The sequence below is a fragment of the Triturus cristatus genome, chromosome 6 (assembly GCF_964204655.1).
Source record: "Triturus cristatus chromosome 6, aTriCri1.1, whole genome shotgun sequence".
NCBI classification, from domain to species: domain Eukaryota; kingdom Metazoa; phylum Chordata; class Amphibia; order Caudata; family Salamandridae; genus Triturus; species Triturus cristatus.
In genome coordinates this window covers 43,273,545-43,286,031 of record NC_140589.1, presented here as the reverse complement: position 1 = coordinate 43,286,031, position 12,487 = coordinate 43,273,545, and the positions used below count along the sequence as shown (strand labels likewise).

The window sequence follows — 12,487 nt, the reverse complement described above, 5'->3', positions numbered from 1 at the left end:
GAGCCAGTGGTGTAGTTGGACAGCCAGAGGGATAATCATACAAAGGAGCCAGTGGTGTAGTTGGACAGCCGGAGGGATAATCATACAAAGGAGCCAGTGGTGTAGTTGGACAGCCGGAGGGATAGTCATAAAAAGGAGCCAGAACTTATTTGGATCATTATTTAGGTCTGGGTTGACAGCACTCCTCCCGGTTGCTCCTGTGTGCTCCTCGTTTCCCCATCACCAAATACGAGGCAACCTTACTTGTTCCTCCTTTCAGTTTTCCACTGTGTGCTCCTTATTCCATCACCCGCCATCTCCCCTTGTTCCTGTCGCTCTTTCCTGTGTGCTACTGATGCCCTCTGCCAACACCCACTCATCACCCACCGCTCTTCCATTCCTACACCTTCTCATTGGTGCCACCAAGACTGGGTTTTTTCATTTGTTTCCTAGAAACAAAAGTCACTCTTGTATTCAAGGATTTCATTGCCATGATACAGTCCTCTTTTTTGCTTCCACATTCAAAGAAGGTATGGCGACAAGGGAGCCTTCATTATAGTCCTTCCATTCTATGTCAAGAAAGTAAAGAAGGACTATAATGAAGCCTCCGTTGCCATCTGACATTTATGTGACATAGAAGCTAAAATAGGATTGTATCAAAGACAGGGGTGTCTTCAAAACGGACTGCTCTACATTTATTTTCCTGGTTTTAATGCATTAAAGCCAAATACATTGGAATAATTTGGACACATTCCATAATAAAGAATTCCTGCTTGCTGAGAAATTACCATGAAAGCCGACACGAGTGGTCAAATGTTTGGAATATGACGAATACCTGAATCTATTTTAGTCTTCGATGTAGACATTTTATGGTATCATCAAATACTGCTAAAGGCGGTTTAAAGGGTTCAAGGTATGCAGAACTCTCTCCACATAGAGACTCATTTCAAGTGTGCACGGCTGTCTCATGGCAGCTTGCCACATGTCGAGTGTGTGCGCAAAGAGACTCTGGTCTTGTTCTGCCAGGTTGAGTGTGTGTTGGACCGCCATGCTTTTATATTCAAGTACAATGCAAAGGAAGGTGATGGTTAGACACAGGCCAGACTTGGTCCTACAGCAAGAGACCAGTCTAGAAGATAATGAATGCCAGGTCATTGCTTGGTGGAAACATAAATGAATGGCACATGCTGGGTATGCCAGCGGTTTGAGCCTAGTGGTAATCCTTCTCAGCAAAACGGCCACTAGTGAACTGGTAACATGTGGGTCGGCCACACGGTGGCTATGCTACCTACACTTTCTGGGGTATGGGATGGACAGAGGAGTGTGGCAATATAGGTATCTGCTCCCCAAGACTAGCCCTGGATAGGATTGATGCCCATGATGGAATCCATACACTGATTAGGTGGGGCTTTAATACAGTGATAAGGCAGTTCGGCTCTTCGCTTCAGAAACAACCATAGCCTTGGCCGATGGGTGGAGATGGGCATCCACAGCACATGCTTCTTATTCTAGGGTAGTTTACATTTTGCAGTCCCTAAAGATGACATGTATGGAAATGGAACACCAAACATGTGGCATGCCAGACCCCTCCCTTTTACTGATGGTGCGGGGGAGGTCACGTGTTAGCATGTAGGAAGGGTGAGGCTTGTGCCTCTGAGCTGGAAGATCAGGAGACAAATGAACATTTGTATGATGTCACAACAAAGATTTTATTAAAATACCAGCTCCGTGGACCCTCTGTAAGGTTTGCAAGATGGTACTGGAAACAGTGGTATCTGTAGTAATAAGGAAAAGATTGCTGGATACAGGCAGATTAAAACATGGAACAGATGTTGATTCATCACGAGAATGACCATATAAATGACATGAATCCTGAAAGAGAAAAAGGGCGTCTCAAACTCAAGAAAACAGTCTACCGTAGTCTGTGGGGTAATGAGGCTGCAGCACACTATGTGGAAACTCAACGAAGGTTGTATGATGTAGGTCACAAAGCGGGGAGATTGAGGTTCTCAATCTCCCCGCTTTGTGTCCTACAGATGAAGACCTTAGATGGTGAGAGTGATTACAGATGTCCTACAGGAATGTTCATAGATGTTGAAATGGGATTGGATTCCCTGGAATGCGCTTTCCTGGTCAAAGTTCTAGAAAAATAGACCTCAGTGTGCAGTACCATATCTGGATCACGCTACTAAACATGGATCCAGTGGGGAGAGTGTCACTGAATAGGCCAATATAGTGCACCTTCATCTTGGGGACAGGAACAAGATAGTGGTGACCTGCTAGATCCGAAGTGATCCACTAGTAAGGAAGTTATGATGATGTTGTGTTTTGGGCATTAGGACGTCTTTACAAGGACAGAATTGTCCTTTACATGGGGGACACCAGGAAAACAATACATAGATTGCTCATTATCTTCCGGAACTACAACTTGCACTCTAGCTTCTGGTTCAACGGAAGCAAGAAGTCTTCCTGCTCAAAGTGGTCAACCAGCCGACAGGACCACAGCACCTTTCCGATGGCAACTAAGGAGTTCAAACACCTAGGTATGACCATAACATGTCATGACACAAAGAGATTCTACAAATACCTAGGTATGACCATAACACGTCATGACACAAAGAGATTCTACAAACAGCTAGGTATGACCATAACACGTCAGGACACAAAGAGATTCTACAAACATCTATGCATGACCATAACACTTCAGGACACAAAGAGATTCTACAAATACCTAGGAATGACCATAACACGTCAGGACACAAAGAGATTCTACAAACACCTAGGCATGACCATAACACGTCAGGACACAAAGATTCTACAAACACCTAGGTATGACCATAACATGCCAGGGCACAAAGAGATTCTACAAACACCTAGGTTTGAAAATAACACACCATGATACAAAGAGATTCAACAAACACCTAGGTATGACCATAACACGTCATGACACAAAGAGATTCTACAAACACCTAGGTTTGAAAATAACACACCATGATACAAAGAGATTCTACAAACACCTAGGTATGACCATAACACACCAGTACACAAAGAGATTCTACAAACACCTAGGTTTGAAAATAACACACCATGATACAAAGAGATTCTACAAACACCTAGGTTTGAAAATAACACACCATGATACAAAGAGATCCTACAAACACCTAGGTGTGACCATAACACACCAGGACACAAAGAGATTCTACAAACACCTAGGTGTGACCATAACACGTCATGACACAAAGAGATTCTACAAACACCTAGGTTTGAAAATAACACACCATGATACAAAGATTCTACAAACCCCTAGGTTTGAAAATAACACACCATGATACAAAGAGATTCTACAAACACCTAGGTTTGAAAATAACACACCATGATACAAAGAGATTCTACAAACACCTAGGTATGACCATAACACATCATGACACAGAGATTCTACAAACACCTAGGTTTGACAATAACACACCATGATACAAAGAGAGTCTACAAACACCTAGGTTTGAAAATAACACACCATGATACAAAGAGCTTCTACAAACACCTAGGTTTGAAAATAACACACCATGATACAAAGAGATTCTACAAACACCTAGGCCAAGCCATGAAAACATTTGCCATGTAATTGGTGCAAACTCATTCATGTAGGACTACGATAAACTGTGTTCAAAATTAAAACAAACAAAGTGCATTTCTTTACTATGGGGAAGCATTTCACCGAACCACATAAGATTATATCACTGCATTGAGAGGCATTTGTTAAAAGTGATGTTTTTCAAACAACTTCTAAATATTCCTGCACACCCGCACGGACCATAATGTCAGTAATGAACTAAGAGCAAGTCGCCTGTCATGTGTACCCAAAATGTGCTTCATTTTCATTATTGATGGAGCAGCATTATTGTCTGTTGAATCAAACACAAGAGGTCTCTGTACAGCACACTTCCGGAACTCCTGCTTGAAAGTGCTCTGAAATGTGAAAAAAGGAAGAAAAAGGAGGCTCACTGAAATAAAACATTTGCGTACGGATCACACAATTTGGTTAAGCAGGATAGCTGAGACTGATCCCAGATGTTATGGTATTACTATTGTCTGTTTCATCCACTAGATATGTATTTCTTTCTCTTGTCTATTTTACATTAAAGGCCACTGCCTTATCATTAATTCTTGGCAGGTGAGGTGAGAATGTGGGTGGTGAGCAGAAGCTTGGCTTGTTTTGGGCTCAAGGGTCCCAGGGGACCCTGAGCAGAGCCAGACAGCTGTCTAGAGCCTGGCTCAAGCTTTCAGTGGCTCACCCACCTCCATTGAGGACAGGAAGTGAGAAGACAATGGCAGTATAAGAGAAGGCTTCATTGCCGCCTCGGGCACGAGCCAATCAGATATACTTATCCTTCTCAACCTAACACCTGCAAATGAAATAGTGGATCACAAAATACTACTGGAGAACCCGGAAAATAGCCCGGGATCACCAGTTCAATCCTTTAACAGCTTGAATCAATCTTGTCAAACAGAAGCCAGCAAATTAGAATCAGTTCATCGGCTTCGACAGAGAAAAAGATCTCGCAAGGGGGTCTGCAGGTTCACTGCGTCACGTCTGCTTTTGAATATCTATATGAGTCCTGCCAGCCAGACGCTGCCACAACGGAGCCACTTTCTCCAAAGGCACGCAAACATCCAACTACACATGGCCAATTGGGTGACCCATGTCCCACGGAAGAAGCAGAGCAGCATGAGCCTAGCTGGCTTCAAAGGAGATGCATCGAGTAACAGTCTTCCATTCATCTGGCTGAGAACTAGGAGCTGGCCCGATACCTACATACGCCTTACAGAACCTGGGGGCACGGCTCAGCGAAAAATATCTTCTGAGCAGGAAGTCACAATGAAGCAGAATAGTTTCTTCTTGTGCTGCTGAGAAGGATCCACTCGCTGCTCCCGATACCGTACCACACTGAACTGACGAGGACTGTAGTGCCATCAAGACTGGATTAGTGCAAGATTGTCTACATCAGACCCCAGAGAAAGCAACTGCAAGACTATATAGAGCCTACACACTCAAGCACAAGACTCCGCCTCAACTTAAAGAAATCAGATCACATCTCTTGGGTCCTGAAAAGCATTCCTAGGCCTCCCGCGGCACATGAGAATAAAATGTTATTTATTTTATTGATTTAGTAGTTTTATAAAGCACTCGGCTACCTCATTGAGGTTTACCTACGCTAACACGTCAGGTCAGGTCTGTGTCCATTATCCCACCTCAGAACAACCAAGCCTTCAATCGTCTTCGAAAGACTTTCAATGAAGGACACTTTCTCAAAGATTCTGGGAGAGAGTCCCACAACTTAGGACCCTGGAACGTAAATGACCAGCCACCCATCCGAGCACGTTTGACTAACGGCACGACACACAAGGAAGGTTCTCCCGAACGGAGCGTGCAGGCAGGTTGATACATTTTAACAAGTTCTTGCAGGTATTGTGGACCTACCGCTGCTCTTGCGCAAAAAACACAAGATTTGGAACTGGACTCTTTTCTCCACTTCCAGCCAGTGGAGTTCTTGTAAAAGGCCAGACTCAGAGGATTGTTTTGGAAGCCTATAAAGCATCCAATCAGGTGACTTCTGGACTCCCTGCAGCTGTTAATGGCTGTTCTATCCGCTCCCATAGAAAGCACATTGCCGTAGTTCAGTTTTGATATTATTAATGGCTGCTCCACCGTCCTTTGGGCGGAGAATGGAAGCTGCCGCAGCCATTACAGGACGGTGAAGCATGTGGTTGCCACCTTTGTTGCCTGCAGTTTTAGAGCTAATTGTCATCCTGCACAAATCCCAGGTTCTTCACCTCAGGCACTGCCGAGGGGAGAGAGCCCAGACTTTCAGGCCAGTGTTGGGGACCCCAAAGGGATGGATCCTTCCCCAGCACCATTACCTTGGTTTCATCTCCATTAAGCTTGCATGAATGCTCATCAACTGCGCCCAAGCAGGAGTTCAGGGTCTCTGCGCTGAGGCTCTGCGCGGATGACAACGAGAAGATTATTTGTGTGAAAATAAGTGAGCCCACAACTTTCCACCGAGGCTGCCAATAGGCGCAGATAAATGTTAAATATCGATGGACTTAGACGATCCTTGGGGAACACAGGACGTCGCTGTTCACTCAATGCTCAAAATCAATGTTCTGTGTACCAACGTGAAAGCACAAGAGGGTCTAAGCCCCAGATACCCAGAGGAATCAATGAGACCCTACACAACAAGCCCGAGAAAGTGCTAAGCAAACTCGATTTTACAAGCCAGGTTCAACCGCAAGCAGCATCGAGTGATGTCAACTCTGGAATCTGCCGTGTCCTAACCTCTGTAATCTCACTAGTCTGGCTCTCTTCATGGTAAAAACTGAAACAAGTCTGTTCGAAGAGACTTCATATCTTGCTGCTGGGACTGAACCTGCCAACCACTGGAGAGCCCAGTGTAGCCACCATGAAGAGAAACTACCAGTTGATGGCCCAACTGTTCAGCAATGGACCCTCTTAGATGGGGAAAGGGACAGGGCTCGTCAAGAACTACCTTCAACCTTCAGGTGCGCTACATAGGTGCTCCCGTCACACACCTGTGTGCTGCCAAACATTTAAAGAAAGAGCTTTGTTTTCATTCTTTCGGTGAACTACAATTATTATTTTTTTATCACTTATTTATGTTTTTTTAAATTAGAGTAACCCCACTCCTTATTTGGAACAACTCTAATCTCTTCAAGCCATCCCTTTTTACCCTGTCCTCTGCAAACCATCTCTTTGTCCCTAAACACTCATGGCTCACATATCATTTTTGGCCATCCACTCGCAGCCACGCTTCACTCACGTTCCCTTGGTTCCATGTGTTTTTCTTGTTGTTGAAGTATCCGTTTTTCAACACAGACCGCTGTCCAATGACCCAAATGGCCTGATGCAGCCTGCACCCCTCTTACTAGCACCCTCACTTTGCTCAGTGTCATTCCCCGCTCTGCCTCGCCCCCCCCTCAACCCCACCTCGGAGTGTCGTGGTCTGCCCCCCCCCACCCCACCTCGGAGTGTCGTGGTCTGCCCCCCCCCCCACACCCCACCTCGGAGTGCCCTGGTCTGCCTCGCCCCCCCCCCCCTCACCCCTCCTCGGAGTGTCGTGGTCTGCCCCCCTCCCCCCCCCCCTCACCCCTCCTCGCAGTGTTGTGGTCTGCCCCCCCCTCTCCCCACCTCGGAGTGCACTGGTCTGTCGTGGTCTGCCCCCCCCCCCCTTCACCCCTCCTCGGAGTGTCATAGTCTGGACCCTTCTAGTCTCTCACCTGCCTCTAAAGTGGGTCTGGCCCAAAGACTCGAAGGCGTCGGAGGGAGTACGAAGCCCTCATGAGATCTTTTGCAACATTAGATAAAAAGATCTGCTTAAAATTATTTAAAAAACAAATTAATACTTTGTAATGTTTTCTGAAATTTCTATTCAAAAGCACTTTTTATGCTAAAATAAACATATGATTTGTGCAATTTGTTCTTATTAACAATGCGCGTCCATAGAGAAAACGTGGTCATACATCATCTATGTTACCTTCTGACCTTTCTAGGAGAACGTTCCCCAGGGCAGCGGATTTACAGATGTCTTTCTTCACAAACACAGAGTAACAGAAGAGTTACAGCTTAAGTTTCTGTTCCACCCACCATAATAAAGCACCAAGGAAAAAAGAGCTTGAGAACAGAAGTGACACCAAGAAATTTGACAACTGAGGCCATAGAAGGTCTAATAGTTAAAGAACGTACTTTTTAAGGGTTTAAATACATTATTATTAAACATGGTTATTAAATGTACCTTTCTGCAACTGGCTTGGCAATGCTCTCAAAAATGGACTCTTGCTTGGCATCTTGGTCAAAGGTTTTCTGAAATCTGCAAATTGGGAATAACAAAAAAAACTTGAGAAAGCGACATTATGCACCAACATTGCTTCTCGGTCGGTCAGTCAGTATATTTCACAGCAGGGGCTTGACATAGACCGTGTTATATCTCAGTTATTCAATGCAGTGCATGACTGACCACCTATCAGTATACAATAGGGTAGCAGTGTCGCGGTGACAAGGTGGAGGGCAGCTCTCCCAGAAAGATAGCAGAGCAGCTTTAGATAAATAATGAATTTGAAAGACCTTTTGCAATCTTGGCACAAAGAAACGTGAGGAGGGGCTCAAAGAATAAGTTACTTATCTTTGGAAATGCTCTTTCTGGTAGAGACTCTATCTAGCTGCAGATTCCGCACCTTTTAAATATTCCCCAGAAACCTTTCAGCTGTACCTCTGCGTACCAGTAGATGGCGCTGTGCAGCTCTACACCGATGTATTTCTGCCCTGGAAAGGACGCTCAGAGCCTATAGAGGGGCCACTCAAGCGTGCGGACAGTTGCTTTCCAGAGTGTCCGCGCACCCCAAAGCAAAGCCCCAAAAGCAAACTGGTGTGACCAGTGGCAGATTCCTAGAATTGGGATCTTATTAATGGACAGAGTCCAATCACAGCAAGGGGAGGGTGGGAAGGTTGTGAGGAATCTGCGGCTAGATGGCGTCTCTACCAGAAAGAGACTAAGTTAGAATTAAGCAACTTAGTCGTCTGATCAACACTTCTAGCCTCCGCTTTCTCATCTTTTGAATAGATGCCAAAGCAAAAACGTCAGCGGTGGAGGTGGGCTTCTGGATGGGCTGAAACTATAAACTCCTGCAGGATGGAGCGGGCAAAATGCCCCTATCAGTGAACCTGGCTGCCCATACAATTTTGCTTCATGAACACATGGAGGGATGCCCACGTAGCCACCTGGTGATTTCCGGGACAGGGACTCTACATACTAATGCAGTGTTAGTAGCTTTGACCCTGATAGAAGGAGCACGCAGCCCTTCCGGAGGATGCTTCGTAGCCAAGAGATAGCAGATGTTCATGCGGACCTTGATCCATCTGGAGATGGTTCTCTTCTGCACAGCCTTGCCTTTTTGTGTTCCAGAGAACCTCAAGAAGAGCTGATCACCTACCTGGCGTTCTTTAGTACGATCTATGAGAATGCTTGCCGCTCTCTTGAGGTCCAAGCGATGGAGTCACTCCTCAGAGGGGTGAGGTGGGCATAGAACGCAAGCAAGGTGATGTTCTGACCTGTGTGGAATGGCATCACAATTTTAGGCAAGAAAGATTCCTGTGTCCACAAAACCAGCTTGTCTGTAAAGAAGGTGGTATATGGTGGGCTGTCGCAGACGGATTTAGGATTACTCACCCTGTGCCAATGTTATGGAGACGAGCAACACTGACTTGAGGTTTAGAAGCTGCAAGAAGCAGCTGTGAAGTGACTTAAAGGGAGAGCACATAAGAAACGCAAGGACCAAGTTAAAGTCCCACTGGGGCATGACAAAGGGACATGGAGGAAACAAATGTAAACCTTTCAAACCGCGCATATAACCGAAGACTTAAACAAGGAGGACTGATCCGGTAAGCGCAAAAAAGCCGAAAGGTGCCATGTAAGCAACGCTTTGGCAGGCTAGAGAGAAAACAAATAACAAAATGTCAGATAACTTTGCCTGGAAGGCGTTCATCTGCCATGTACCACAAATAGCCACTAATTTGTCCCAACAACAGGCGTATACAGTTTTTGTCGAGGGATGCCTGGCTGCCAAGATGACATCAAACTAATCTGGAGGAATGTCGAAGGTGTTCCGCTGTCACAACTCAATCTCCAAGCATGAAGGTGACGATTGAGAAGTCTAGGGTGCAAAACCCTCTGCTGTTGCTGAAATGCCAGGCTGATTGGAGGACAGATGCTCAGACCCAGGAGTTCTGGATACCATATTCTCTGTGCCCAATCTGTAGCCACTAGGATGACTTGAGCCTTGTCAGTCCCGATCCTCTTGTTGACAGAAAGGCATCCCGGAGTCCCTAGTTCCACTCGAGGTGGAACATGTCTACGAGCGATAGGCGCTTTGGAAACTGCAATGATCAGAAGTGCTAATATTGCTTGTTCTCAGTGGTGGTGAACAGATTGAGCCAACGTTCTCTCCACTGGTGGAAGAGAGCCCCTCCAAGTGAAACTGCCATTCATGACCTGCTAGATGCCAACTGCTGTGCTCTTCCAGCTTGGCATTAATTGATATTGCCAAGTGGTTCACCGGTATAAAAATAAGTTGGTGTTACAGCCATTTCCATTGGTGCAGGGCATCATGGCACAGGGTCTGTGTCCCCCCATCCACGTATTGTAATAAATACCACATGGCGGTGGTGGTGTCAATGAGCACCTGTACCAGCCTCACCTTGATTGATGGAAGGAAAGGTTTCAATGCTAAGGGGATGTCCCTCAGATCCAGAAGGATGAGATGAAGCTGGGACTCCGCCCTAGACCAGTGGCCTCTGATCTCCACCTCTCTCATGATGGCCACCCCAACCCAGAAGTGATGCATCAGTCACTACTGTTGGCTCTGGGAGGGAAGAGAGAGACGGTCTGCCACGGACCCAATCGCAGTGCAGTAACCACCACTGCAGATCTCTCGTAGTCTCTTTTAAAATGTGAACATGGAAGGAGAGGTCCCCTTGATGGGGGGCCCAATTAGATTTCAGATCCCACTGCAGAATCCACATATGCCACCTGATGTGCTCGACTAGAAGGATGCAGGAAGCCATCAGTTTCAGAGTCAACATCACTAAAATCCAGGACTGAGGTTGAAAGATTGGGATCATAGCTTGAATGTCATAAACTCTCTTCCCAGAGGGAAAGGCACAAAACAGAACGGTGTCCAGATAGTGTCCAATAAAGGGGAGCATCTGAGAAGGAGTCAGGTGTGACTTTGGCCCGTTGATAGTGAACCCCAAAGACGACAGAAGGTTCATAGTAGTCTGGAGGTGATAGAGGACTTCCTGGGGCAAGCCCGCCTTCAACAGTCAGTCGTCAAGGTTAGGGAAGAAGGTGTGCTACCATCACTGTCATCACTTTCTGAACACCCAAGGGGCACTGGTGAGACCAAAGGAGATCACAGCAAACTAAAAATGCTTCCATCCCACTATGAACCGCAGGCCTGCTGGATGGATATATGGAAATAGGCGTCCTGCAGATCCAACACCACCAATCCAGCCTCCAATGTTGAGGCAAAATAAGACCTGGGCCTGCAGAATGGATATATGGAAACAGATGTCCTGCAGGTCCAACATCAGTATCCAGCCTCCCGGATTGAGGAGAAACCAGACCTGGGCCAGAGCGATGATTTTGAATTTCACCCTGCTGGAGGAAGGCGTTGAGAGGCAGAGGGTCTACAATAGGACGCGGGCTTCCACCTTTTTGGGCACCAGAAAGGAGCAGGAATAACAACCACGTCTTACTTCTGGCACAGGCACCCTCTCGATAGCATCTATGTTCAAAAGGGCTTGTACATCCTGCCCCACCTCTAAGGGCGCACTAAAGGGGTTTGGCACGTGTGGCTACAGGCGGGGTAGTGGGCTAGTCGGCTCATTGACCGCAAAACAGCTGGGCGCCTTGTGGAGGGAGGACTGGCTCATGGTATGGGACACCTCCCCCAAAACCGCGAAAGAAAGGCTGATGCAGTTGGCAAGGTGGGGTAGACCAGCCTAGGGAGCATGCCGCAGCTCTGCTCTCCCTGAACTGCTCAAGAGCGAAGTCTGTGGCATCCCTCAAGAGGTGAGTCCCATTGAACTGCATGTCCATGAGGGATGACTGGACATCGCCTGTAAAACTGACTGACCACAGCCAAGAGTGGTGGCGAATGACTACACTGAGGATATAGTGGCAGCTGGGTGGATAATCACTGCACCACCCAATATTGTCACAAACAAATTATATCCTTCCCCATTAGTGTGCCCACCTCAAATGACCAGCTGCCACATTGTCATGTATTAAAGACAATCTCACATAATGAATGAGAGGCAACACAATCACAGTCAAATCCGTTCAGTAAGAAACCGTATTTCCAATAAAATTAACAAGTTAGTCGATAACTTCCAGTTTTGCATGAATGCTCTTTTTTAATTTTTCTATTGTATTGTTATTCTTCTTCTTTCTTTTCCACACTTGAAGTGTTTGATATATACAGATGCAACCAACACGTTTCCCCCCCAGACAAGGGCTTCCGCAGGGCATTATAGCTTTTATGCAGATGATGATCAACGTAAAGGCAGCCAAAGTCCTGCCCGCATTCCAAATTCTTCCTCACCTTCTATAACTACAATAATTCACTTGAAAACAAATGAATTTTGATCTATTCTGCCAAGTCATGTATTCTTTGAGTAAAGCTATGCACGTGTATATGGAAATTCATAGTCCCAATAAGAAAAAGAGTACTTAGTTCAGCGATGCCATCCGTTTCAGTTTACGCCGGTCTAAAGAATGGCTATCCTGATGCCAATGGCTTGCCCAATGGGATTGGCGGTGTTCACCAAATTGTGAAATTATCTGTGTCACAACCGTCCTGTATGGCCAGTGCAAGGACAGGTCCAAGATCTTCAGGAACCCCAGGAAGGAGTTGAGTCACCGAAAAGCAAAGG

The 12,487-nt window shown here is 46.1% G+C and overlaps 1 protein-coding gene across 1 annotated transcript in view; it reads right to left on the bottom strand.

Annotated features, from left to right (window-relative positions):
* Nucleotides 1-12,487, bottom strand: part of KIF6 (kinesin family member 6) — a 1,720,339-nt gene that overhangs the window by 1,571,233 nt on the left and 136,619 nt on the right. Inside the window, exon 3 of the mRNA XM_085610234.1 lies at nucleotides 7,791-7,865. Within this exon, the coding sequence (XP_085466360.1) occupies nucleotides 7,791-7,865 (75 nt within the window). The remainder of the gene's footprint in view (nucleotides 1-7,790; nucleotides 7,866-12,487) is intronic.